General features: G+C 39.0%; 1 protein-coding gene and 1 pseudogene across 7 annotated transcripts in view; one reads left to right on the top strand and one right to left on the bottom strand.

Annotated features, from left to right (window-relative positions):
• SLC39A9 (solute carrier family 39 member 9) overlaps nt 1–26,579 on the bottom strand; it is a 53,018-nt gene that overhangs the window by 16,168 nt on the left and 10,271 nt on the right. For all 7 annotated transcript variants that reach the window (XR_006218952.1, XR_006218953.1, XR_006218954.1 and 4 more), the window contains exon 2: nt 15,580–15,688. Coding sequence is in view for 4 of the 7 variants with exons in the window: in XM_042989987.1 (XP_042845921.1) it covers nt 15,580–15,688 (109 nt within the window). In the remaining 3 variants the exon portion in view is untranslated. The remainder of the gene's footprint in view (nt 1–15,579; nt 15,689–26,579) is intronic.
• LOC107180861 lies at nt 7,806–8,301 on the top strand (annotated as a pseudogene).

Below are 26,579 nucleotides of genomic sequence, written 5' to 3'. Positions count from 1 at the left end.
AAGCAGGCTCCAGGCTCTGAGCTGTCAGCACAGAGCCCGACGCGGGGCTCGAACTCACAGACTGTGAGATCACAACCCAAGCTGAAGTTGGACGCCCAACTGACTGAGCCACCCATGCATATCCCTGCCTTAATTCTTTAAAATATATTTTTGAGGGGCACAAAGCACATGCTATCTTAAGATTAAAAACAAAAACAAAAAAACCCACCTACATATCCATCTAATTCCTGAAGGATTTTTTTTTTTTTGGTTTTCATAGCTGTTTTCTTTGTTTAACCTTTTAAAAAATGTGATAAAATATACGTAATGTAAAATTTACTTACCATTTTAACCGTTTTTTAACGTTTATTTTGAGAGAGCGTGAGTGTGGGGGAGGGGCAGAGAGACACAGAGGGAGAGAGAGAATCTCAAGCAGGCTCCTTGCTGTCTGCACAGAGCCCAAGGCAGGGCTCGACCCCTTGAACCGTGAGATCATGACTTGAGCCAAAATCCAGGGTAGGACACTTAACCGCTTGAGCCACCCAGGTGCCCCTTAACCATTTTTAAGCCATTTGCAGCATTAAGTACATTCACGCTGCTCTGCAACCATCACGATCATCTATCTCCAGAAATTTTCATCATCCCACGGTAATTTTTTAAGCTGGAGATTTTTTTCTAACACTGATTTTGCCCACTTGTTTTAAATTAAACGTCTAAATCTCTCTAAAAAATAAAAATTAAAAAAATCTCTCTAAAAAGCAGCAACAACAACAACTTTACTGAGATATAATTTACATACAATAAGACACATGGGTTTTCGCAAGTGCCAAAACTCTAGTAACTACCACCAGGACAAGATACCAAATATTTAAAAATCCCAGGAAAGTTCTCTTATGCTACTCTGAAGTCAGTATATCACTCCTGGTCCCAAGCAAGCACTGATACGCTTTTGTCCCCAGAGGTTTTTTGTTGTTGTTTTTTTTTTCCACCTATTCTAGGATTTCGTATACATGCAACCATACAAGATGTACTCTTTTGGGTAAGGATTCTTTTGCTTAGCATGTTTTGAGATTTACCTATGCTTTGCATGTATCACATGCGATTTGTTTACCCATATACCTATTGACGGACATTTGGGTTATTTCCAATTTTGGTCTACTATAAATGAAGCTGCTATAAGCATTCAGGTACCAGTCTTTCTGTGGATACACGTTTTCTTTTCCCTTGGGTATATACACAGGCTTGGAATTGATGGGTTGTGTGTAGGTTTAACTATGAAAAACTGTCCGTTTTCCAGTTTCCAGTGGCTGTACCATCTTCCATGCCCAACGGCAGTGTAGGAGTGTTAGGTGCTCTGTGCCACTGGCAACATTTGCTATTGTGAGGCTTTAAAACTTCAACCATTTTTACATACATGATCATGTCATCGTCACAAAGTTTTGCTTCTTTCCAATCTTTATGCCTTTTCTTTCTTTCCCTGGCCTTACTGTGGGCTAGGATCTGGCTAGAAGCCCCATATACGATGTTAAATAATGGCTGGGAGGACATGGCCTTGCTTTGTTCTAAACTTTAGGTGTCTTAGCCGTAGGATTTTCAAATATGCCCTTTCTCACTAAGGAAATCCTTTCCTAGTCTGCTGTGATTTTTTTTTTTTCACGAAGGAGAGTTTAAATTTTTTTTTTTTTAATTTTTTTAATTTATTTTTGAGAGAGAGAGAGACAGAGCATGAACAGGGGAGGGTCAGAGAGAGAGACGGAGACACAGAATCCGAAACAGGCTCCGGGCTCCAAGCCGTCAGCACAGAGCCCGATGCGGGGCTGGAACCCACGGACCGCGAGATCATGACCCGGGCTGAAGTCGGACGCTCAACCAACTGAGCCACCCAGGTGCCCCAGGAGAGTTTAATTTTGACGGGGCGCCTGGGTGGCTCAGTCGGTTAGGCGTCCGATTTCACCTCAGGTCATGATCTCGCGGTCCGTGAGTTCGAGCCCCGCATCGGGCTCTGTGCTGACCACTCAGAGCCTGGAGCCTGCTTCCAATTCTGTGTCTCCCTCTCTCTCTGACCCTCCCCCATTCATGCTCTGTCTCTGTCTCAAAAATAAATAAACGTTAATTTTGTCAAAGGCTTTTCTGTACCTGTTAAGGATGATCAAATGGTTTTTCTACTTTATTTTGTTAATATAATAATTGAAACCGGTTTCTGGATATTACTCTAAACCCTGCTTTGCATTCTTGGGATAAACTCCACCTGGTTAAGATGTGTTATCCTTTTTGTATATTGCTGGATTCAGTTTACTACCATTTGGTAAAAGACTATTGCGTGTACATGCATGAGGGATACATTCATGAGTGATTGTTGTCCTGTAACATCTCTGAATCTCACTGGTTGTGTCATCTTCAAAAATGAGATGGAATGTTCTTCCAAGACACGGAAAAGTTCTACTTCGGCCAATACATTTCCATTTTATTGATTTAAACAAGGTCTTTGACTATCAATTGTTATTCTGATATTAATGTTAAGTCGTATTTTTAAATGACTAAGTTGAGGTTTATGATGGTTTTTAGACTTTTAAGACCATGACCCATAGTAAAAAATAAATTTTTTTTTATTTAAAAAAAAATTTTTTTTTAACGTTTATTTATTTTTGAGACAGAGAGAGACACAGCATGAACGGGGGAGGGGCAGAGAGAGAGGGAGACACAGAATCGGAAGTAGGCTCCAGGCTCTGAGCCATCAGCCCAGAGCCCGACGCAGGGCTCGAACTCGCAGACCGCGAGATCGTGACCTGAGCTGAAGTCGGACGCTTAACCAACTGAGCCACCCAGGCGCCCCAAAAATAAATTTTATTTACATGAAAAACTAACTACAAAGTTTCACAAAACAGCGAAGCTTCAACTGGTTAACGCACTCTTCCATTTCTTTGTCTTTCCCTCCCTCTTTCTTTGTCCCTCCATCAGGTTTTTATTTTATTTTTAAATTTATTTCTTTTGAGAGAGAGAGAATGAGCAGGGGAGGGGCAGAAAGAGATGTGGGCAGAGGATCCAAAGTGGGCTCTGTGCTGACAGCAGTGAGCCTGATGCGGGTCTCAAACTCACGAACCGAACCGTGAGATCATGACCCGAGCAGAAGTCAGATGTTTAACCCACTGAGTTACCCAGGTGCCCCCAGGCTCTTTTTAAATCCTGGTTACAAGTCCAACTCGCTGAATGTATTTGAAGACTCACTTAGTTGCTACTTTTAGTTTGAAAGCACTACTGGAGGTGGAGAGACTCAGGGGAGAAATGGATGATTTTGGAATAAGGAGCATTTTCTAGAAATCAGAAGCCTGGGCTGCAGTGGTCAACTAAAGAGAGCTGAACGTCAAACAGGCCTAGGAGAAAAAGGTGGGCAGGCTGTGTAAGAACCACTCAGTTCCTTACACAAACAAACTTGTTAGCAGTAAGGGTTTTAAGCCAAAGAAGTGACTGAAAATTCAGAGAGGAAAAATAATTAAGTTTGAGAAGCAGTCTAAGACTCTTGAATTAGTAATGGTGGACAATTAAAATGTAGCCTCATGGTACCATGACTGTATTAAGTTTGTGAAAATCACTGAGCCATACACTGCCCATATGTGTATAACATACTTTTTTGTAAGCGATATTTCAATAAAAACGAAAAAATTCAAAATGCAGTACTCTGAGGCCAATACTGAGATGGTTGCCCTCATCATTTTTCAAGTAGGTCTTCTTTGCAAGCTGAGAGACTAGTTTTGCATGGCCTCGAGAATATGAACTAAATCATCTTAAAAAAAAAAAAAGCTACGTAGCGACAATTTACAATACTATCTAGAAAGATGCTACTGGCGAGGATCTGAATGATTACACTTTCATAAGGTGCCCACTTAACACCTAACTGGGCTCTCCTCTCTGCCTCTGCCTGTACTCTGCACACATTAGTGAATCCAGGGGCTCTCCATTCTGCCTCTCTTGGATAATCCCTTGTCTTTGGAGACTCAGCTCATCATCTCCTCCTCCTTGAGATTTTATGTCCTCTTCTCTTCATTCATACGTAGCACACTAGGCATCTCTCTACCACAGGTCCTACCTCACGATACCAGAATTCAGACATCAGCAAACTATAGTACAGGGCTGGTGCCTATTTTTGTAAATACAAATCGCACTGGAACATAGCCAGGCTCATCTGTTCACAGATTATCTATGGCTGTTTTCATGCTATGACACCAGGGTTAAGTAACTGCAACAGAAATCATGTGGCCCACAAAGCCTGAAATATTTATTAGTTGGCCCTTTACAGAAAAAGTAAGCTAACCCTTGCTGTCATTGATTGTTATTCATTTTCTATTGGCTGTGAATTCTTGAAGGCTGGGGCTATATCTTAGATCTCTGAACTGCTAAAAATCAATAGAAGGCCAAAAATCTAGCAAATACTCAACAAACAAGTGCTGAAGGCAAAAAATGGCCTTCAATTCTATATTTTTTTAATGTGGCATTTCATTTCAAAAGTTATGGCAATTAGGGGAGCCTGGGTGGCTTAGTCGGTTGAGCATCCGGCTTCAGCTCAGGTCATGATCTCACAGTTTGTGAGTTCGAGCCCCGTGTCAGGCTCTGTGCTCACAGCTCAGAGCCAGGAGCCTGCTTCGGATTCTGTGTTTCCCTCTCGCTGACCCTCCCCCACTCATGCTCTGTCTCTCTCTGTCTCAGAAATAAATAAACATTAAACAAAAAATAAAAAAAAAACAAAAGTTATGGCAATTAATAACTTCTTAGATAAAAAGATTGAAAATTTTTTTTTAAGATCTATTCATTTTTTTTGAGAGACAAAGAAAGAGCACAAGCAGGGGAGGGGCAGAGAGGAAAACACAGAATCCGAAGCAGGCTCCAGGCTCTGAGCTGTCAACACAGAGCCCGACCCAGGGTTCGAATTCATGGATCACAAGATCATGACCTGAGCCAAAGTCAGCCACTTAACCGACTAAACCACCCAGGCGCTCCTAGATAAAAATATTTTTTAATGGAAATAAAATATAATCTTCTAGTCTGAAGATAATTATGCACGTGTCTTTATAAATCCAGCTGTAATAGGTTAAGAGATAAATACACTAAATTAGGTTACAGGTTGTGCCAAGAGTTTGGGTATAGTCATACTATTATTTGTGAACAGTTGCATAATAATTTTTAAAGGCAATTACTTTTGGGGTGTCCATAGCCCTGAAATGTCAAGCCTAATTACAACGTTCAAAGGATAGCCAACATCATTTTATTTTATGAGGTATAACTATATCAGAATTTTAAAACTTAGGTGAGTATAAGACCCTTCATTATCTTATTCCAACAATGTTTTTAAAAAAATGAAATATAATTAACATACAATGTTATATTAACTTAGTGCTCACCATGGTAAGACAGTTACCATCTGTCAATGTTATTACAATATTATTGACTAAATTCCCTATGCCATACTTTTCATCCCTGTGACTTATTTTATGACTGGAAACTTGTACCTCTAAATCCCCTTTACCTATTTCACCCATCACCCCAGTCACTTTCCGGCTGGCAACTACTAGTTTGTTCTTTGCATTTAAGAGTCTGTTTGGGTTCTTTCGGGGGTTGGGCGGGGGGGAGGGGGCAGCACCTGGGTGGCTTAGTTGGTTGAGCATTTGACTCAAGTTCAGCTTAGGTCACGATCCCAGAGTCATGGGATTGAGTCCCACCATCAGGCTCTGTGCTGAGTGTGGAGTGTGCTTAAGATTCTCTCTCCCTCTTTCCCTCTTCTCTGCTTGTACTCTCTAAAAATAAGAAGTTTTTTTTTGGTTTGTTTTTTAGATTCTACATATAAATGAAATCATATTGTATTGTCTTTCTGTCTGATATAGTTCACTTAGTAGAATACCCTCCAGATCCATCCACATTGTTGCAAATGGCAAAATCTTATTCTTTTGTATGGCTGAGTAATATTCCATCACACACACACACACACACACACACACACACACAAAATCTTTTTTATCCATTCATCTATCAATAGACACTTGGGTTGTTTCCATATCTTGGCTATTGTAAATAATGCTGCAATAACCATAAGGGTGCATGTATCTTTTTGATTTAGTTTTCTTTAGGTCAATACCCAGTAGTGGAATTACTAGATCATATAGTATTCCTATTTTTAATTTTTCAAGTAACCTCCATACTGTTTTCCACAGTGGCTGCACCAATTTACATTCCTACCAACAGTATACGAGGGCTCCTTTTTCTCCACATCCTCACCAACATTGTCTTTTGATTATCTTTTTGATTCTAGCCATTTTGACAAGTGTAAGGTGCCAACAATGCTTTCTTAAAATAATTTTGGAACTTTTCTTTTGTTACTGCTTAAGAGTCAAGTTTATGAATCCTAATAAAACTGTCTTTATAGTTATCACCTGTTTTTGATATAAAGTAGTAGTGAATAAATTGATCAGCTATCTTATTGTGCAGATTGGCATTGAATACATTTTGTATTTCCCCAAACCAAAACAACTTTCAAGGAAAATCTTGCTGCCGCTGATGATACTCATCTAAACGTGCCACACACTCTGGAAGTAAATTAGAGAAAGATTTCCAACATTTTTTGAGCAATCACTTTTATAAGCACCTAATTTCATGGTTATAATTTTGAAGGGGTTAATACTTATTTTGATGTAAAAATTTAGCAAATAAGTAAAATATCAGCAACATATAGTAAATATTGCTTGAAATAAATGTGCTATTGATTGAGCTTCTCATAAAAGATCTGAATGCTTATCATTCACGTGGAATTTAGCTTTATATAAAAACATGAAATACTTATTGGAATATATACAATGGTAGGCATTATTGGTTTTATTTGCAAACATTAACCAAAAAACAACCTTTTTCATAAACCCTTTTCAAAGTGAATGATAATCACCTTATTGGTACATACACAAATTAGTAATGGAATCCAGATACTGAATATCAATACACTCATTCCTCCTTCTACTCTGGACATGAAACTGAACCTAACAAAAACTGGGATCTCAAAATAGTTTAATTTTAACTTAATTAAAATATATTAAGTTGTATCTATATGTTATTCATGAATGAGCTTTCAGGTTAGTATGTCTCATTACTCAGGACACTGGCTGGTAATTGATTAGCCTGAGACTTGTTCCACATCATACTCCTTGCTGCAAAGTACGCAAACCAATGGTGTTATCCCTGTATATTGCACATCAGACACATATTTCTCACGCCACTAAAAAAGTGTTCTGCAAATCATTATGGGCTTCTTCCTCTAGATATTTATATAGGAATCTTTCCAGTAAGTTCCATCTGTATGATTTGTAGCCTGTAGCCGTCCTTTGTCACAGACATTCATTGCATTAAAGGTTAACAGAATCAATTCACCCTTTAAGGAGATTCGTTGAAGCTCCTTCTTCAGATTAATATGTACTTCTACAAAAGAAACAAATTTTCAGGTAATCTGGCTTTTTTTTTTTTTTGAAATGATCTCCAGTTTTCATTTTGGCCTTTGTTGTTTTTAATTTCCTAACATTTACTCATGCCTTGCAATATTTATAGATCTATATTATATAGTTTTTTATTTCTGGCAAAGACAAATAGTTATTACACCTGATGTGTTTTCAGTAATAAGGGCAGAATAGCTTCTGCTTATTGGTGACATGTTCTATTTCTCATGTAAAAGAGAAAACTTGATCACAATCAAATGTATACAGCTGATGCTTTAAAGGGATGTTAGTTAACGTATCTTTGGTCAAAATATTACTGTGCTTTTAAAAGGAAAAAAATCTCTTTTTATAAGAACTCTTCAGCAGATAAACGCTGCAATGGTGATTTTAAATTCCTCGCGACGTACCCCATGTAGCACAGCATCATCATTAAGAGGGTAGGCCTAATTTTTTTCCCGTGCTGATAGTGCTCTTGCAAACATGGTGAACATTCCCAAAACGCGCTGGACTTGCTGTAAGAGGTGCGGCAGGCACTAACCCCACAGAGTGACACAGTACAAGAAAGGCAAAGGTTCTCTTTACGCCCAGGGCAAGTGGCATGATGACAGGAAGCAGAGCGGCTATGGTGGGCAGACTAAGCCGACTTTCTGGAAAAAGGGTAAAAGTACAAAGAAGCTTGTGCAGAGGCTTGGATGTGTTGAGTCCAACTGCAGATCTAAGAAAATGCTGGCTGTTAAGAGGGGCAAGCATTCCGAACTGGGAGGCGATTCCAAGAGAAAGGGCCACGTGGTCCAGTTCTAAGCTTCATATTTTGTTATATTATGAAGAGAATCAAATCATGAGGTTACATTCGCTTCATTTGGTTGCAATTAGCCTTTTAAGAGGAAAGTAAACTAGTGCCATCAGTTAAATTCTCCCTGTGGGGAAATTTATGCTAAAAAAAAAAAAGTGTAGGGTTCAGAGTAAAGACTGTGTTCAAATCCTGATCCTGACACTTACTGGCTTAGTACCTTGGACAAGTCGTTCAATTCCCTTGTGGCTTAATGTCCTCGTTTGCAAAACAGTATCTGTCTCAGAGGGTTGTTGTGATAATTAGACAATATATCTGAAGAGCTTCACATTAACACCTGGCATATGCTAAGTGCTCAGTAAATATCCAGGAACATAGGTATATATCAAATGGAATTTGGGAGATTCGTTTTTAAACATCTTATGTTACATAGTTGACCTGAATATTGGTCAGAAACAATAGTGAGTAATAAAACAATGTGGGGGGCAGGGAGGGAGAAAAAGTAGAGATCAGACACTTTAGCAGAAAGACTAAGAAGTAGAAGAGACAGATACCAGTCCACAATCATCCATGTTTCAGAATCCTGAGGATAAAGTTTAAGAGTTTTAAAGAGACAGAACAAGAGTTAATTAAATATAACAGATTTACCTTCCTTTTATTTAAACGTAGAGCAAAATGACAAAACCATAAGATGATTGTATTTCTCTAAAAAATCTGGTATGTGGCATTCACTGACAAATTAGTAAAATAATCTACATTGAGCCATTTCTGGTAACAGTTCCGATGACTATCCTAACAGTTATGAATAATGTATCAGGTTTATATTTAGGTTTTTGACCCCATAGCCTGCCTTCCTCAATGTACCAATTCTCATGTTCCAAAAAATTACGGTGGCTTCAAATCTAGCCCCACAGTAAGCAAGCACTGAAGTCCTCCATAAACCATCTTCTTAAAACTTGTTTCTGTAGAAAGACAGTCTTCTCATACAAATGCTGATCTAATTCCAGTGATTTTAGAGCTATAATTATAGAAAAATATGTGAGAGATTCCTTTTTACATTAATTAGTATTTAATAATGCTTATTAAAGTACCCTGGCACTTGGTTAACACAGTACACTGAGCTCTGAAAAAATATCTGTTAATTATCATAATTATAAGGTCCACAGAAGAACTAAACTATAGGCTGTGGTAAACATGTACACAAACTCCTTTCTTGAAGTTGGGAGAAAAGTTGATTTGATCTACAAAAAGAAAAAGAAGAAAAGGGTGGGGGAAGAAAATGATAAAGTAGCAGAAAATAAAGCAATGTGAGCAAGCTCACCAGAGTGCAGAGACATGTGGGAAATTTGGAGATTAAAAGTTTGAAGTTAGCATGATGGTTAAGCTACTTCAAGAAATGTTCACAGAATCGGGTATTAATATTTTACTTTTTAAAAAGAATGATGGGGGTGGCACCTGGGTGATTCAGTCGGTTAAGCGTCTGACTTCGGCTCAGGTCATGATCTCACACTTCGTGAGTTCGAGTCCCGCATTGGGCTCTGGGCTGACACCTCGGAGCCTGGGGCCTGCCTGCTTGGGGATTCTGTGCCTCCTTCTCTCTCTGCCCCTCCCCCACTCATGCTCTGTCTCTGTCTCATAAATACACTAAAATAAAAATTTTTTAAAAATGACAGGGACTTCTGGAGCCGGCTAAGACGGAGTAAACCTATTATAGCCTCAGTTACACAATGATTACTACAAAAATGGAACAAAACACACAAAGAACAACTACCTAAGGACTAACAAATGTAAACAATAGCAAGAGGAGAGAGGGCAGCAAAAACTTCAAAAGAAACCTTGTCTTTCTGGCCAGAGGACCAGGGAAAGGGGCTGCTGAGAGGTGTTGGTACGGAGGGAAACCACCCCTCGTTTTTCTTTCCCAGCCCTACCTTGAAGGTGGTCCCAGTTGCAGAACGGCATGGCAGCAAGCCAGGTAGTTACAAGCCCCAGAAAAACCACATCTTTCTGGCAGGAGTGGTCTGAAGAGCATGGGGGGGGGGGGGGGGGCGGGAGATTTGGCTATTCTGTTCTCTCTTTTCTCCTGCCACTTTGGCCTGAAGGTGTCCCAAGTTACACAGAAGTGTGCAGTGACAGCAGAGGCAGCTAAAACTCCTAGAAAAACTCCATCTTTCTGGCCAGAGAATGAAGTAAATGGGCCCCTGGAAGCCAGGGAGTGTGAGAGGAATCCGGGAGAGGAAAGAGCTAAGAAGGGTTCCCTTCACAGTGTGTATAAAGGCACAAGTCCCAGACTCACCCCTGAGCTCTGCAGGGATGGGACATACCCAAAGCAGCATTACAAAGGCTTTGAAAACTGAACTAAAATTAAAACCATCACCCAAAAAGGCACCACTGGTTTCACAGTCTGAAACCAACCAGGCTAAGTGACTGCTAAAACAAAAGAATTACATATTCTCTAGAGGATTTTGAAAGGACTCAAAGTCCCAAAATATATTATTAAAAATGTCTAGAATACAACCCAAACTTGTTTGACATACAAAGAAACAGAAAAATTTCACCAATTATGAAGGGAAAAAACAATTAACCCAACTCCAAGACAACTCAGATACTGGAATACTCAAGACTTTAAAGCAGCTATTATAACTACACTTTCATCGGTAAAGGTAAAAAAACACTTCAAATGAATGAATGTCATTTGAAGAAATAGAAACTATAAAAAGAAACCAAGTAGAAATCTTAAAACTGACAAATATAATATTTGAAACAGTACGTTCACTGGATGGCTCAACAGAAGAGTGGTGATCACAAAGGAAAGAATCAGTACCCTTGATTACAATGGCAGAATTCAATAGTATCAATAGAGACCACATGACTCACAAAGTCTGAAATATTTACTGTCTGACCCATTACAGAAAAAGTTTGCTGACCCCTGGTCTAAATACACCAATTAGAAGACAGACAAATTGTCAAATCAGATTTTAAAAAATATAATTCAAATATATGCTCTTTACAATAAATCCAATTTAAAAATAGTGAATGATATACGTTAAAAGTAAAAGGATGGGCGCCTGGGTGGCTCAGTCGGTTGAGCGTCCGACTTCGGCTCAGGTCACGATCTCACGGTCCGTGAGTTCGAGCCCCGCGTCGGGCTCTGGGCTGACGGCTCAGAGCCTGGAGCCTGCTTCCGATTCTGTGTCTCCCTCTATCTCTGCCCCTCCCCCGTTCATGCTCTGTCTCTCTCTGTCCCAAAAATAAATAAACGTTAAAAAAATTAAAAGTAAAAGGATGAAAAAAGATATACCATGTAAACACTACTCAAAAGGAACCTGGCTGGAGTGGCTTTGTTAATATCAAATAAAGCAGACTTGAGAACAAGAAACATTTATCAGGAATAAATAGGGACATAATAATGAAAAAAGGTCAACTCACCAATAAGACCTAGAAATCCTAAATGTGTAGTAGGTACCTGACCAAAAAGCTTTAATATGTATAAGGCAAAACAGAAATCAACAAAATATAAAGCAGAAAAAAAATGAAATCAAACATGGTTCTTTGGGGCAAAAAAATTTAATGAAGACATTAGAAAAAAAGGTTACTATGAACAACTATGAGTAATTTTTAAAAAATTCTTTAATGTTTATTTATTTTTGACAGAGAGAGAGAGAGAGAGAGAGACAGAGACAGAGACAGAGCATGAGTGGGGAGGAGGGGCAGAGAGAGGGAGACACAGAATCCGAAGCAGGCTCCAGGCTCCAAGCTGTCAGCACAGAGCCCGATGAGGGGCTCGAACCCACGGACCGCGAGATCATGACCTGAGCCGAAGTCGGACGCTCAACCGACACAGCCACCCAGACGCCCCTGACTAATTCTTTAACTTAGAAAAAATGGGTAATTTGAATGGTCTTATGTCTATTAAATAAACTGAATTCATAGCTAAAAACCTTCCAAAGTAGAAAACTCTAGGCCTAGATAGTATCACTGGTAAATTCTAGCAAACATTTAAGAAAGAAATATTTTTTGCTTTTTTACAGACTTCCAAAATGCAGAAGAGGCAACACTTTCCAACCCTAAGAGACCAGCGTTACTCTGACAACAAAACCATACAAAGACATTTTAAGAAAGAAAAACCACAGGCCAATAGTCCGACTGAACAAAGATACAGATACCCTCAACAAGATATCAGCAGATTGAATCCAGTGATGATAATCTACTAACAATCAAGGGGGGTGGTATACACAAGTCTAGTTCAACATTTGAATATCACTGTAATTCACAACATTAAGAGACTAGATAAACACTTGCAACAAACTAGGAATAAAAGGAGAAACTTCCTTTTTTTTTTTTTTTTTAACATTTATTCATTTTTGAGAGACAGCACAAACGGGAGAGGGGCAGAGAGAGAGGGAGACACAGGATCTGAAGCAGGCTCCAGGCTCTGAGCTGTTGCACAGAGCCCGACATGGGGCTCGAACTCACGAACTGTGAGATCATGACCTGACCCAAAGTGGGGCGCTCAACCGAGCCACCCAGGTGCCCCAAAAGGAGAAACTTTCTTAACTTGAAAAGGAAGTCTTTAAAAAAACCTATAGCTAACACTATACTTTTAAAAAAAATTTTTTTTAGTATTTTTTTATTTATTTTTGAGACAGAGAGAGACAGAGCATAAGCAGGGGAGGGGCAGAGAGAGGGGGAGGCACAGAATCTGAAGTGGGCTCCAGGATCTGAGCAGTCAGCACAGAGCCTGACGCAGGGCTCAAACTCACGGAGTGTGAGATCATGGCCTGAGCTGAAGTCGGACGCTCAACTGACGGAGCCACCCAGGTGCCCCAAGCTATCACTATACTTAATGGTGAAAGACTGAATGAGAATAAGCCAAGGCTGACTACTTTCATTCCTAGTAAACCTCATACTAGATAGTCTAGCCAGTGCAATAAGAAAAGGAAAAAAAAATTTAAAAGACTGTTGGAAAGATAAACATTAAAGTGTTTCTGGAAAGGAAAACAATAAACTGTCTCTATTCATAGACGATGCGATTGTTTAGCAAATCCCAAAGAATCTACAAAAAAACTCCTATAACAAGTTAGGTTTAGCAAATTTCTATATACTAGAATACTGGAAATCAAAATATTTTTACGGTACCATTTACAATCATACTAAAAACATGAATTATTGAGGTATAAATCTAACAAAATACCTGCAGATCTGTATGCTAAAAACCACAATACTGGGGGTACCTGGCTGGCTCGTTGGTGGAGCATGCAACTCTTGATCTCAGGGCTTTGAGTTCGAGCTCCATGCTGGGTGTAGAGATTACTTAAAAAACAAACAACCAACCCCCCCCCAAAAAAAAAACCCCCAAAACAAAAACAAAAAACAAAAAAACCATACAAAACAGGGGCACCTGCGTGGCTCTGTTGGCTAAGTGTCCGACTTCAGCTCGGGTCGTGATCTCAGTTCAAGCCCCGCATCGGGCTCTGTGCTGACAACCTGGAGCCTGCTTCGAGTTCTGTGTCTCCCTCTCTCTCTGAACCTCCCCCACTCACACTCTGCTTCTCTCTCTCTCTCTCATTCTCTCAAAAATAAATAAACATTAAAAAAAAATAAAATAAATAAAACAAAAACGGACACCTGGGTGGCTCAGTTGGTTAAGCGGCCGACTTCAGCTCAGGTCATGATCTTGCGGTTTGGGAGTATGAGCCCCGCATCAGGCTCTGTGCTGACAGCTCGGAGCCTGGAGTCTGTTTTGGATTCTGTGTCTCCCTCTCTCTCTGCCCCTACCCTGCTCACACTTTCTCTCTCTCTCTCTCTCTCTCTCTCTCTCAAAAATGAATAAAATGTTTAAAAAAATAAAAAAAAACAAAAACAAAAAACTGTAACACTGATGAAAGAAATCAAAGGCCTAAAAAAATATGGAGATCTATACTGCATTCACGAATTGGAAAATACAGTATTTTTAAGATGTCAACTCTCCCCAAATTAAGCTTAGATTCAACTCAATCAGAGTCTCACCATATTTTGTAGATACTGACAAGCTGATTCTAAAATTATTTAGAAAGGCAAAGGAACTAGTTTAACCAAAACAATTCTGAAAAATAAGAACAAAGTTAGAAGGACTCCACTATCTGATGTCAAGATTTGCTATAAAGTTATAGTCATCAAGACAATGCTGTATTGGCAAAGGAAAGACATGTAGATCAACTGAACAGAATAGAGAGTACAAAAATAGACCAACACAAGTGCGGTCAATTGATTTTTGACAAAGCTGCAAAGACAATTCAATAGAGAAGGAATAATCTTTTCAACAAATGGTGTTGGAACTACTGGACATCCATCCATATCCAAAAAAATAAACCTTCACACCATATTCAGAATTAACTCAAAATGGATCATGGATCTAAGTGTAAAACCTAAAATTATAAAACTTCTAGAAGAAAACCAAAGAGAAAATCTTTGTGAACTTGGGTTTAGCAAAGGGATTTTAGATATGACTCCAAAGCATAATTCATGAAAGAAGGAATTGATAAATTGGACTTCATCAAAATTAGAAACTACTCTGTGAATGATACTGTTAACAGAATGAAAAAATAAGCCAATGAGTAGGAGAAAATATTTGCAGATCACCTATCTGATAAAAGACTTGTATCCAGAGAATGCCTGGTAGCTCAGTCAGTAGAACATGTGACTCTTTCATCTTGGGGTCGTGAGTTTGAGCCCCACATTGGGCCTAGGGCTTACTTAAAAAAGCAAAAAACAAAAAAATAACAACTTGTGTTTAGAATATATACAGAACTCTCAAAAATCAATAATAAGAAAATTAATTAATTAATTTGAGACACAGAGAGAGAGAGAGAGAGAGAGAGAGAGAGAGAGAGAGAAAGAGACAGTATGAGCAGGTAGAGGGGCAGAGAGAGAGAGAAAAGAATCTTAAGCAGGCTCCAAGCTCAGTGCAGGGCCCAAAGCATGGCTCGATCCCATGACCCTGGGATCATGACCTGAGCCAAAATCAAGAGTCTTAGACACTCAACTGACTGAGCTACCCAGGCACCCCAGAAAACACAATTTAAAAAATAGGCAAAAATTTGAATCATAAAGAACACATAATAAAGATAAACAAGCAGATGAAAAAGTGTTTAACATCATTAGCCATTGGGGCATCCAATTCACAAACTACTAAGGGTGTGTTCAATGTCAAAGATGTCAGAAGAGAAGTTTTAAGAATTCTTCTCAGGGTAGAATTGTATGGTAAATATGAACTATGTTCAGGAAAAAAAACCCCACTAGGCTTCTCCTTTCAACTCTCCACGTCAACAACATCTCTCAAAGAAGGCCCTCTTCTCTCTCTCTCACCCTCAAGAATATCTTCATAAAGTGCATGTACTCCTTCAGGCACGATGACCGCCAGCGCAGTTCCACAGAGAAGACCAGCACCCAGAACAGTCACCAGCTTTAGTCGCTCCTGGAAAGAAAACATAAGAAACTGTTGAAAAGAGGGGTGCCTGGCTGGCTCAGTCAGTTAAGCGTCCGACTTTGGGTCAGGTCGTGATCTCGTGGCTCATGGGTTCGAGCCCCCATCGGGCTCTGTGCTGACAGCTCAGAGCCTGGAGCCTGCTTTGGATTCTGTGTCTCTCCCTCTCTCTGCTCTTCTCCCACTTATGCTCTGTCTCTCTCTGTCTCTCAAAAATTAAATAAAAAAAAAACAAAATAAAAACCCCCACTATGATTCTATTCATGGATATAGAAACTCATGATGTACTGCCATGAGGAAAAAGCTGATGGCAGACAATATGCAACGATAATCTCCTATTTGTAATGCAAGTATACATAAGTAGAGTTAAGTATAAATTAAACATTAACAAATTTTTGACTTTATACTTTATAAACATAATATGTAACATACAATTTGTAAAACGTATTCATAATTGAGCTGCAACGAACACGTAGTACGATGAAAAAAATGTGCTTAATTAATTCAGTACTAAAATGTTCTATGGATATGACTCAAATACCAAAAGCTGTAGATATTTAATGTATACAACTTGATGTGTATGGAGATACGCATATACCTGTTAAACCATCATCACAATCAATGCCATAAATGATCTACGGTTTTAATCCAACCTAATCTCGATTTTTTTCTTTCCACCCAGTTTTCTTTGAGAGATTGCCTCCCAATATACAAGATATGTAAGATTACATTTCAAAGTGTCTTGAAGCAGTGGTGTGCCCTATATGGCTTCCTGGAGTCTTAGCAGTATGAAAAATGATTTAAAAAACTAAAAGGGGGTAGTATGTATGTTGTTCATGAAAATGTTTTAATAATTAGTGGTGTGTCATGTACATGCTTCACTTTTCTGTTTTAGTTTCCTTTATGAGGTGAAGAAAAATAACCATCTGTATTATCTCTGTTCTCCTACTAAACCTGTGACTCTGAGGTTAGGGGGACAAACATATGCACGTACAGACGTATACATACTGTGTCTGTGGGAAAATGGGTTCTTAGTTGAAAGGCTGGTTGAAGCATTAAGACTCCTTCCTTGTTTGGGAGGAAGGAAGGAATCTAGATCTCGTTGTGTCTCCAGTGAAAACGGGGAAACTACAGTTGCAATGTGAGCACCAGCTAATACCTGCTATGTAGCAAGAGGGGAAACCCCCTGCTTCCCAGCACACAGGCCAGGTGGGTCCTTCATACATTCAGGATGGCCGTTATTAGCTACTTATAGATACAGCATTCTGAATGCATCCAGTAGTAGGGGACACTGGCTTGGGAGGCAGAAAATGGCCCCATGTCCAAACTGGTTCATAATTCAGTACCTCAGCTTTTCTTCTGTAAAATAAGAACAGTTGTCCATGTCTTATATAGGAGGCAACAGGAGAAAGTGACTGAAGCATTTTGGAAAAATGACACCAAACAACTGGTGTTACTATTTTAATATTTAATACTGAGCTATTCTAAGAGTTTTTGTCTTTTACAAGTTACTAAGCTCATCAAAGCACTGTTAATCACAGCATTCATTTGAGACAAACTGTCAGAGCACAGAGAACACAAGACAGAAAAACAGCTCTATTCTGTGTAGAAGGGGACATGGTTATGTGAGTCAGTCTTCTCATTTTCTCCAACAAATTCTTAAAAGTCACCTTTGTTTTTTAAAAAAGGTTCATGAATGTAAAGTTTTACTTCTAAGGAAGGACAAGAATAATGGTAAACTGAACTGCACTGAGCACACCATTTCATTTTAGGGACTTGCTTTCAGAACTCCACGAATCAAACTAGCGAATACATTGCTTGGGGAAGAAAACTGTCCTGTCAGCATCTTGACGTTGACCATGGTTGACTCTGGGAAATGGAAATGAAAGACGCCCCTGTAGTGCAAATTAAGGGAAGATGAGAAGAAATGAAACTGATGTACTTAAAAGAGCTGATCGCCCTCAAGAATTACTTGGGTGGCAGCTCACATCATACATAAAAATTGATTCCTGATGGATTATACCTTAATATAAAATCTAGCACTCAGAAACTTTTAGAAGGAAGAATATCTGTGCAGTTTTGGTGTTGGCAAAATTTTCTTATCAAGGACACAAAAAAATTCCACATCAGAACTTAAAACATTTGCTGACCCACTAAGAAAATGAACAGACAAGCTATATACAGGAAGAAAATAGCTACAATACATACACCTGTAACAGACGCTGTGGGCACACTGTCCACATCAACCTCCTTCAGGTTGGAGACACCTGTTCCCCTAGCCACGGGGAGTGTTGCAGTCTGATGAGACAGCTGAGTCCCTGTGAGGACCTGACCTTGGGCCAAAGAGTACTGACAAACCCCTCCCAGGGCAGTCCATGTCCCATGACGAGTCCACTGGGTTGTATGGAGGGAGGTACAGAGCCAGGTCTCCTTGTCTCCATTCAGGAAATCTCTGAAGGGCCATCCAGCTTCAGAGCCTGCTGCAAGGTGAGCTGAGGCCTCTAATATAACCGAGTAACAGTTCAACTTCTCCATCTGCTTAATCCTGCTCGTTCTTCCCCAGGTGTTATTCCCCACAGTATCCCCCAATAAACTTCCTGTGTGCAAATCTCCTCCTCAGAGTCTGTTTTCTGGGGAACCCAACCTAAGATACTGATAAAGAACTTCCACAACTCAGTAACGGGCAAAAGCAAACAAAAAAACCCACACAACAAAAAATGGGTAAAACACTGAACAGCCACTTCACCAAAGATATAGGGATGTCCAATAAGCCCATGAAAGAGTACTCAACATCTTTAGTCACCAGGAAAACGCAAATCTAAATTACAAGATACCTCTTTCCAGCCACTAAAATGGCTCAAATTAAAGGCTGACAAACCTAAGTAATGGCAAAGACACAGAGCAACTGGAAGACTCACGCGTTGCTGGTGGGTCCATAAAATGGTACAACCACTTTGGAAAACCATTAGTCTCATATCAAGTTAAACCAACAATTTCACTTTGGGTATTTTCCAGGAGACATAACAATGTTCACAAAAAAACCTGTGCAAGAATGTTCGTAGACGCTTTCTCAATACTAGGCACAATCTGGATCAGATGTCCATCGATAGGGGAATGTATAAACTAACTGTGATATATTCATACGATGGAACTCAGTAACAAAAAGGAATAAACTACCGCTACATACAGCAACCTGAATGAATTTCAAAAACACGTCCTGATGTTTGAATGAAAGAAGTCTTACACAAGAGTTACTTACTGAGCCTATTTATATGAAATTCAAAAGCAGGCCAAACTAAGCCTTGGCAAAAGAAATCACAACAGTGGTTGCCCCTAGCAGATGGGGGTTACTGGGAAAATACAGTGGCAGGAGGGATTAACTAGAAAATGGCACCAGGTTATTTCTTTTTTAGGATGATGGAAAGGTTCTAAATCTTGACTGGAATGTTAGGTACATTTGTTCACATTTGCCAAAATTCATCGAACTATTAAGATTGGTACCTTTTACTCTACAAAATTACAGATCTATAAAAATTACCTAGGTAGTAATTTACTCAGCCAGGATCCTTGAAAGGATTCATTTTAGAACCATTCAATTTTAACAAAGCTTCTTCATGGCAACTCTCTGAAACCAAACTCAGAGTCTATGTGGGATACTAAAAGGCATTTCCAAATTTTTTTCTTTTTCTTTTTTTTGAAATTTATTTATTTTGAGACAGAGACAGCACAAGCAGGGGAGGGGCAGAGAGAGAGAGAGGGAGGGAGGGAGGGAGGGAGAGAGAGAGAGAGAGAGAGAGAGAGAGAAGGAATCCCAAGCAGGCTCCTCACTGCCAGTGCAGAGCCAGACATGGGGCTGGGACTCACAAAACTGTGAGATCATGACCTAGGCCAAAACCAAGAGTTGGACACTCAACTGACTAAGCCACCCAGGCACGTCCCCAAAATTTTTTCTTAAACAATTCATCTGTCATTCAAACATTTCTTAAAAATCATTCATCACAATTTTATGTCAATGACTGCATGGAAAACCCAGTAGTATTCACAATTCTGGACCAATCCACAAATTTACTAGGCATTTACCAAGTGCTTTAAAATATTCTACATTGGCTCATATGAAGTACTACATTGAGACAAGTTATAAAAAGCAGGAGCAGAGGTGAGTTCTTGAGGCTCGCATACTACAAAATTAAGACGCAGGTGAAATTTAAGATAACTGAGGGATACATGCCATCCAGAAGAACTTAGATATCTATGGGCATGAAGAAAAAGACCTTCAAATCAATAAAGTAAACAAAGAATTCTCCTAAAATGTTGCCTTTTAAATTTTAACCTATTTAAAATAATCTAATGCGGGCCGCCTGGGTGGCTCAGTTGGTTAAGCCTCTGACTCTTGATTTTAGCTCTGGTCATGATCTCACATTTTCTTGAGTTTGAGCCCATGTCTGGCTGTTTGCTGGCAGTTCAGAGCCTGCCTAAGATTCTCTCTCTTCCCTACTCTCTCTGCCCCTCCCCAACCTGTGCTTTCTCTGTCTCTCAAAATAAACAAACTTTAAAAAAATAAAATAATCTTGGGAATGCAAGCTGGTGCAGCCATTCTGGAAAACAGTATGGAGGTTCCTCAAAAAACTAAAAATAGAACTACCCTACGACCCAGCAATTGCACCACTAGGCATTTATCCATGGGATACAGGTGTGCTGTTTCATAGGGACACATGCACCCCCACGTTTATAGCAGCACTATCAACAATAGCCAAAGTATGGAAAGAGCCCAAATGTCCAATGATGGATGAATGGATAAAGAAGATGTGGTATGTGTGTACACATACACACACACACACACACACACACACACACACACACACACACACACACAGTGGAGTATTACTCAGCAATCAAAAAGAATGAAATCTTGCCATTTGCAACTACGTAGATGGAACTGGAGGGTATTATGCTAAGTGAAATTTGTCAGAGAAAGATAAAAATCATATGACTTCACTCATGAGGATTTTAAGAGACAAAACAGATGAACATAAGGGAAGGGAAACAAAAATAATATAAAAACATGGAGGGGGACAACACAGAAGAGACTCATAAATATGGAGAACAAACTGAGGGTTACTGGAGGGGTTGTGGGAGGGGGGATGAGCTAAATGGGTAAGGGGCACTAAGGAATCTACTCCTGAAAACACTGTTGCACTATATGCTAACCCTAATTTGGATGTAAATTTTACATTTTTTTTTTTTAACGTTTATTTATTTTTGAGACAGAGAGAGACAGAGCATGAATGGGGGAGGGTCAGAGAGAGAGAGAGACACAGAATCTGAAACAGGCTCCAGGCTCTGAGCTGTCAGCACAGAGCTCGACGCGAGGCTCGAACTCACGGACCGCGAGATCATGACCTGAGCCGAAGTCGGACGCCTAACCGACTAAGCCACCCAGGCGTCCCTGGATGTAAATTTTAAAAAATAAAACATAAAAGTAAAAAATAAATAAATAAAATAATCTAATATTTTTAGATATTCTTCTCTCCAAGGTGAAATTACCCATAATTCCATTCACTTATTTCTATGGACAATATATATATATATTTTTAATGTTTATTTATTTTGAGAGAGAGAAGAAATGAGAAGGGGGGGAGGGAGGGAGGGAAAGAGAGAGAGATAGAGAGAGAATCCCAAGCAGGCTCCACACTCCGTGAGATCATGACCTGAGCCAATATCAAGAATCACTTAACCAATTGAGCCATCCAGGCAACCCTATATGGACCATATTTCTAAATATATTGCAATAGATTTCGTAAGAATGTCCCAAAGGCCCTAGTAAGCTTGAAAACACTTGCATTTCCATGTGCAGCAAAATGTCATTACAAGAAATCATGGTAAGTCTTTAAAGCACATAGTCATGAAATTACATCTCTTTTTTAATCACGTATGAACAATTAAACGCTCAGCTGGAAGAATATGAAAGGGAACTTGGTCCAAATCTTTAGAAAGACACAACAAAAATTGTTTATTTTTATTTTATTAATCTTTAGGTGCATACTTTAAAAAGAGGGATACTAGCTACCAAAGTTATTGACATAGAATCCAAGTTTAAGAACTCAAAGAAAATGTAAAAAATGATCCTCTCTTGATAACACGGATGAAGAACCAAAGGCCAAAGGTGAGAAATAATTTGCTCAAGATCACACGGCTAGGGCTAGTTAGTGGCAGGAGCATGATTAGATTTGACAATGCACACTGTTGCCCTGTACATTCGAAGACAATGTCCACCACATGGCACAACACATACAGTCTGGGAGCGCCTGTGTGGCTCAGTCTGTTGAGCATCAGACTCTTGATTTGGGCTCAGGTCATGATCTCACGGTTCATGAGATTGAGTCCCGAGGTGAGCTCTGCGCTGACAACACGGAGGCTCCCTGGGATTCTTTCTCTCCCTCTCTCTCTCTGCCCCTCCCATGTGTGTGCATATGTGTGTGTGTTCTCTCTCTCCTTCAAAATAAATATGTAAAAAAAAAAAACCATACAACCCATTATCTGAAAAAAAGATAACATGCAATTGTACAACCTCTTTAAACAGTATGAGCCGGAAGAATCCCTCAGCAACATCAAGAGGAAAACCAAAATTATAGTCATATTTGTTCTCTATTGACAGTTTCTAAAGGTCCAGGGCAAAGTAAGAGGAGGACAACGTAGCAAGCTTTTCCTAAGGTTTTATTTCTTCAATGTAGAGGACTATTCTTTCTTCTGAGATTATGCCCTACCTACTTTTTGGTCTTAAAATGTCCTTTCTTTTAAAAAACCATCTGGTGACAATAGTTTTTGTTTTTTAGTGTCTCCACTTGGCAAAATTAAAAACAAGCAATCTTGTGTCAATCTTCCCTAAATTCAAAAGTATTACCAGCCTGGGGCTCAATTAGTTAAGTGTCCAACTCTCGATTTTGGCTCAGGTCATGATCTCACAGTTTCATGAGATCAAGCCCTGCATCAGGCTCTGTGCCAAAATGGCGGAGCCTGATTGGGATTCTCCCTTTCTCTCTTTCCCTCAAAATAAATAAATAAAAACTTAAAAAATATATATATTACTGGACCATGAAACCCAAAAGCCTGGAAAACCCTGACTTGCAGTGTAAACATGAGGTCTGTATTATAATACATAAGCAAATTTAGAAACAAAGAATTTGAGAAATTGTGAGAAGAGATCAAGGTAAACATGAGTAAAGTCAACTAGTTTTATAGTACTTTCTTAGAGGAAAGACCAAGCAAGCTAAAATAACTGCATTATGTTTTAGTTCCTTTTGAAATTAAGTAAAGCACATTTACCAAATGAAGTTAAACATCCACTGAGTACTATGTTTGTCCTTCCCTCCCAAAATTGTAAGTTCTATGAGAGAAGGGATTTTTGTTTTTAATTTACTGCTCAACGTTCAGCAGTTTATAGGACAGAATCTGGCATATACCAGATTCTCCCTAAAAATTTATTGGAAGAATGAATTAAATGCCCGGCACCATGCAAAGCACTAGGGACTGGTACCCCCCATGTCACTGGCTCTAATATCAACATATACACAAATGCAGTGGAGCTTCATCAGGCCTGGGAAATAGGCCTAACATATTCCTTACAAGTGTAACCATGTCAAGAATTTTCAGTGGTTAGCTGCTTTAGAATTTATGCTTCGGCTCAAAGGGTATTCAAGTACATATAATAAAGAACCATAACAGGATTCCATCAAAGCGAACGTGAGGTAATGTTGTCATTTGTCTCATTAATACAACTACCTGAAATGACACTTATTTTTTTTTCCCCAAGGAGCTCAAAACCTTGTTTAGTCACCATTTCAATCTTCAACCAGGCAATACAGAGATTATTTACCCTCCACAACTTTTATGAGCTTGATAAATGTCTGCTAACCTTCTCAGGGTGACTAATACTACAGAGGTAACACTTCTGATGAAAAAAAGAACCAGTAGTCAATCACTGCCACTGGTTATAGTTTCCAGTTTTATTTTTTACTAATTTCTTAACTACCTAAACTATTTTAGATGCAATCTGATTTATTTCAAGCACTAGAGACGTGGCTCCATGTTATCTGTATAGCTGTTATTTTTTCACAGAGCTTCACAACTTGAGATTCAATCTCAAAATTGTATATATGTCAAAGTTAAAATGCCAACAGGTTCTCTCCTTTGCTTTTGGTAAATCACTGTTAGGATGTACTTAAATGAAGAACTACAAATTCCAAGTGTGGTTCAAGATAAAAAGAGAGTGCCCAAAGTAATAATTTCTGTCAGAGAAATGACGTATTTGCTCGAGAGGCAGGAACCATGCAATGCCATTGGCTTTACGTTATTTCATTTTACAGTTTCACAGCTGCAGCCTGACTGAGCCAAAGGACTGACCAGATGTATTAATTAAAACAGCTTGTATTGAATGCCATTAACTATCAGTGTAAAGCTTGGAAGTCAGTTTAATTTTCTCGGCAGACACCAACATAGTTAAATGGTTTTTCTTCACTGCTCATAGAAACAGTCAAATTATTTGGTTTGATGAAATATAAGCCACTAATTTAAAGCTTTTAGCATTTAAAAGTTTATTTCAATGCCCCTTGTACCATGCTCATTTTAGTACTGACAGCATCAACTATAGTCTCCGAAAAAATTCAAGATGTGTCACTTATTATAAGACTACTCCCTTCAAAGCTCTAGGCACTGCAGCAATGAAATATCCCAAGTGCAAAGTACTACTGTTCAAGCAACAAAGGCCATCTTTATATTCTTACACACAAACCTACTTCAAGGAGGGACTTCCTTTAACTTTACGATATTCACTTTAACTGCTATATTACCTGCTTTTAATTGTCAGTAACAGATGATGAAGAAAACTTAAATATGAACTTTGTCCTTCAAGTCCTTACAGCCGAGACTAGACGCCCAAAGGTTTCCTGCTTCTAAGTTGCCGCAGCGTGACCCTGAGCAAGTTCAGTGTCCTCCTCTGTTAGAAGCGCACATGGCACTGCCAGTATCACCACGTAGGTGCATGACATCAGCTCACTCAGCACAGAGGACCGTGGGCACTTATCTCCAACATCATTAGCAGCACGCATAAAGGGCTCCTAGGCCCCTCCTTCGCAAGAATAAGAACTCAAAACCTGGATACTTGGGTAAAAATTCAAGCAAACGAGGCTCCAAATCTGCCATTTTCCCAGTGGCATACAGGCTTCCCCTGTCCTAATTCATTTGACATAGAGGTAAGAACAAGCAATACTTTATTAATGCCGCTTCCTCCAACCTTGGAAGACAGGACTAATTTGTTTTTCTTTTTGAGCAGTCTTTTCAAACATAAAATAACTAAACATAAATGGAAATCCCGTAAGACTGTTCAGTGTGACTACAAAAACAAACACAAACCAAAACCTGTTGGGAAAGAACCTGGGAAAACACCAGAACCTGGCGATATATGTATTATTAATAGATAAGAAGTTCAGTTGACCTGAGAAAAAGTAAATAAAGATACATTTTTCTCTATTAAATTAGCAAAGTTTTAAAACTTAACAATAAAAATATTCAATGTTTGTGAGAATACAGTGTCATTTGCATTTGTTGGAAAAAAATGCATTAAAAAACCTGGTAATACAGATTGAGAACCTTAAGAACATTTATGCCCTTTGATCCTGTCATTCTACTTCTGAGGAAATACTCTGAACTATGTTCATAGCATTAGACACAAAAATGTTTATTCCACACTATTACCATGGCAAAATTTTGAGAACAAATTAAATATATAAGAATTTCTATGCAGGGGCGCCTGGGTGGCTTAGTTGGTTAAGTGTCCAACTTCGGCTTGGCTCATGATTTCATGGTTCGTGGATTTGAGCTCCACATCGGGCTCTGTGCTGACAGCTCAGAGCCTGAAGCCTGTTTCAGATTCTGTGTCTCCCTCTCTCTCTGCCCCTCCACCACCTGTGCTCTGTCTCTCTCTGCCTCTCAAAAATGAATAAACGTTGAAAAAAATTTAAAAAAAAATTCTATGCATAAAATAACTGAACGTAATGAAAACATTAAAAAATGCCTAGAACACAATTTTAGTAATAGAATGCTTATGTTATACTACCAGGTAAAAGAAGGGAGAATGCAAAATTATACATAAACCACATAATTAACCACGTTAAAAATGTAGACAAGTAGAAAAAAAAGAATGGAAAGAAATAAAAAATGTTACTAGTGATTCTCATTGGACAATGTGATAATAGATGATTTTATTTTCCTTTTACAGATTATCATATTTTCTAAATTTTCACAGACAGCCTGTATTATATAGCCATTCTTTTCAAGGAAAGAATTTTTGTTCATTTATTTAGCGGCTATATAAATAGCCCCTTTGAACTTTGTAAAATCAGTATGAGCTTAGTTTCCTCATCTATAAAGAGGACAAAAATTCTTCCCTTTCAAGGTTACTATTAAAATCAACACAGAACTTAACACATAAACTTACACTGTAGCTATTATTACTATTATTGCACTGTGGTCAGATTAGAAAGCACAATGCCCTTAATGTGAACAGGGAGATGTTTTCTCCTTTATTAAATGGTTCCAAAGGACTGCACTTTGATGTTTTGTAATAGTTCGAAGTGTTTTCCAGTCTCCCCCTCTGGTTATTGTGTTACAATGTGTCTCCTCTCCTTGCTTCCCCCACACCTCCTAGTCTGCTACTTCTAGTTTTCCAAGAGCTTAGAAATCAGTCCAGCCCAGAAGTTCTAGACTGGCAACTCACAAACATGGGCTGTTTGGCCCACACAGTGATGTAACAATATTTGATTCGGTAGCCAAAATGTAAAATTCAGAAAATTTCATGAAAAATCCTGACTTCCAGCTTCTCAAGAGG

Source organism: Panthera tigris, chromosome B3 (genome assembly GCF_018350195.1).
Source record: "Panthera tigris isolate Pti1 chromosome B3, P.tigris_Pti1_mat1.1, whole genome shotgun sequence".
In the NCBI taxonomy this organism is placed as follows: domain Eukaryota; kingdom Metazoa; phylum Chordata; class Mammalia; order Carnivora; family Felidae; genus Panthera; species Panthera tigris.
Note: the sequence above shows the minus strand (reverse complement) of the source record. Positions and strands in the feature narration are given on the sequence as shown.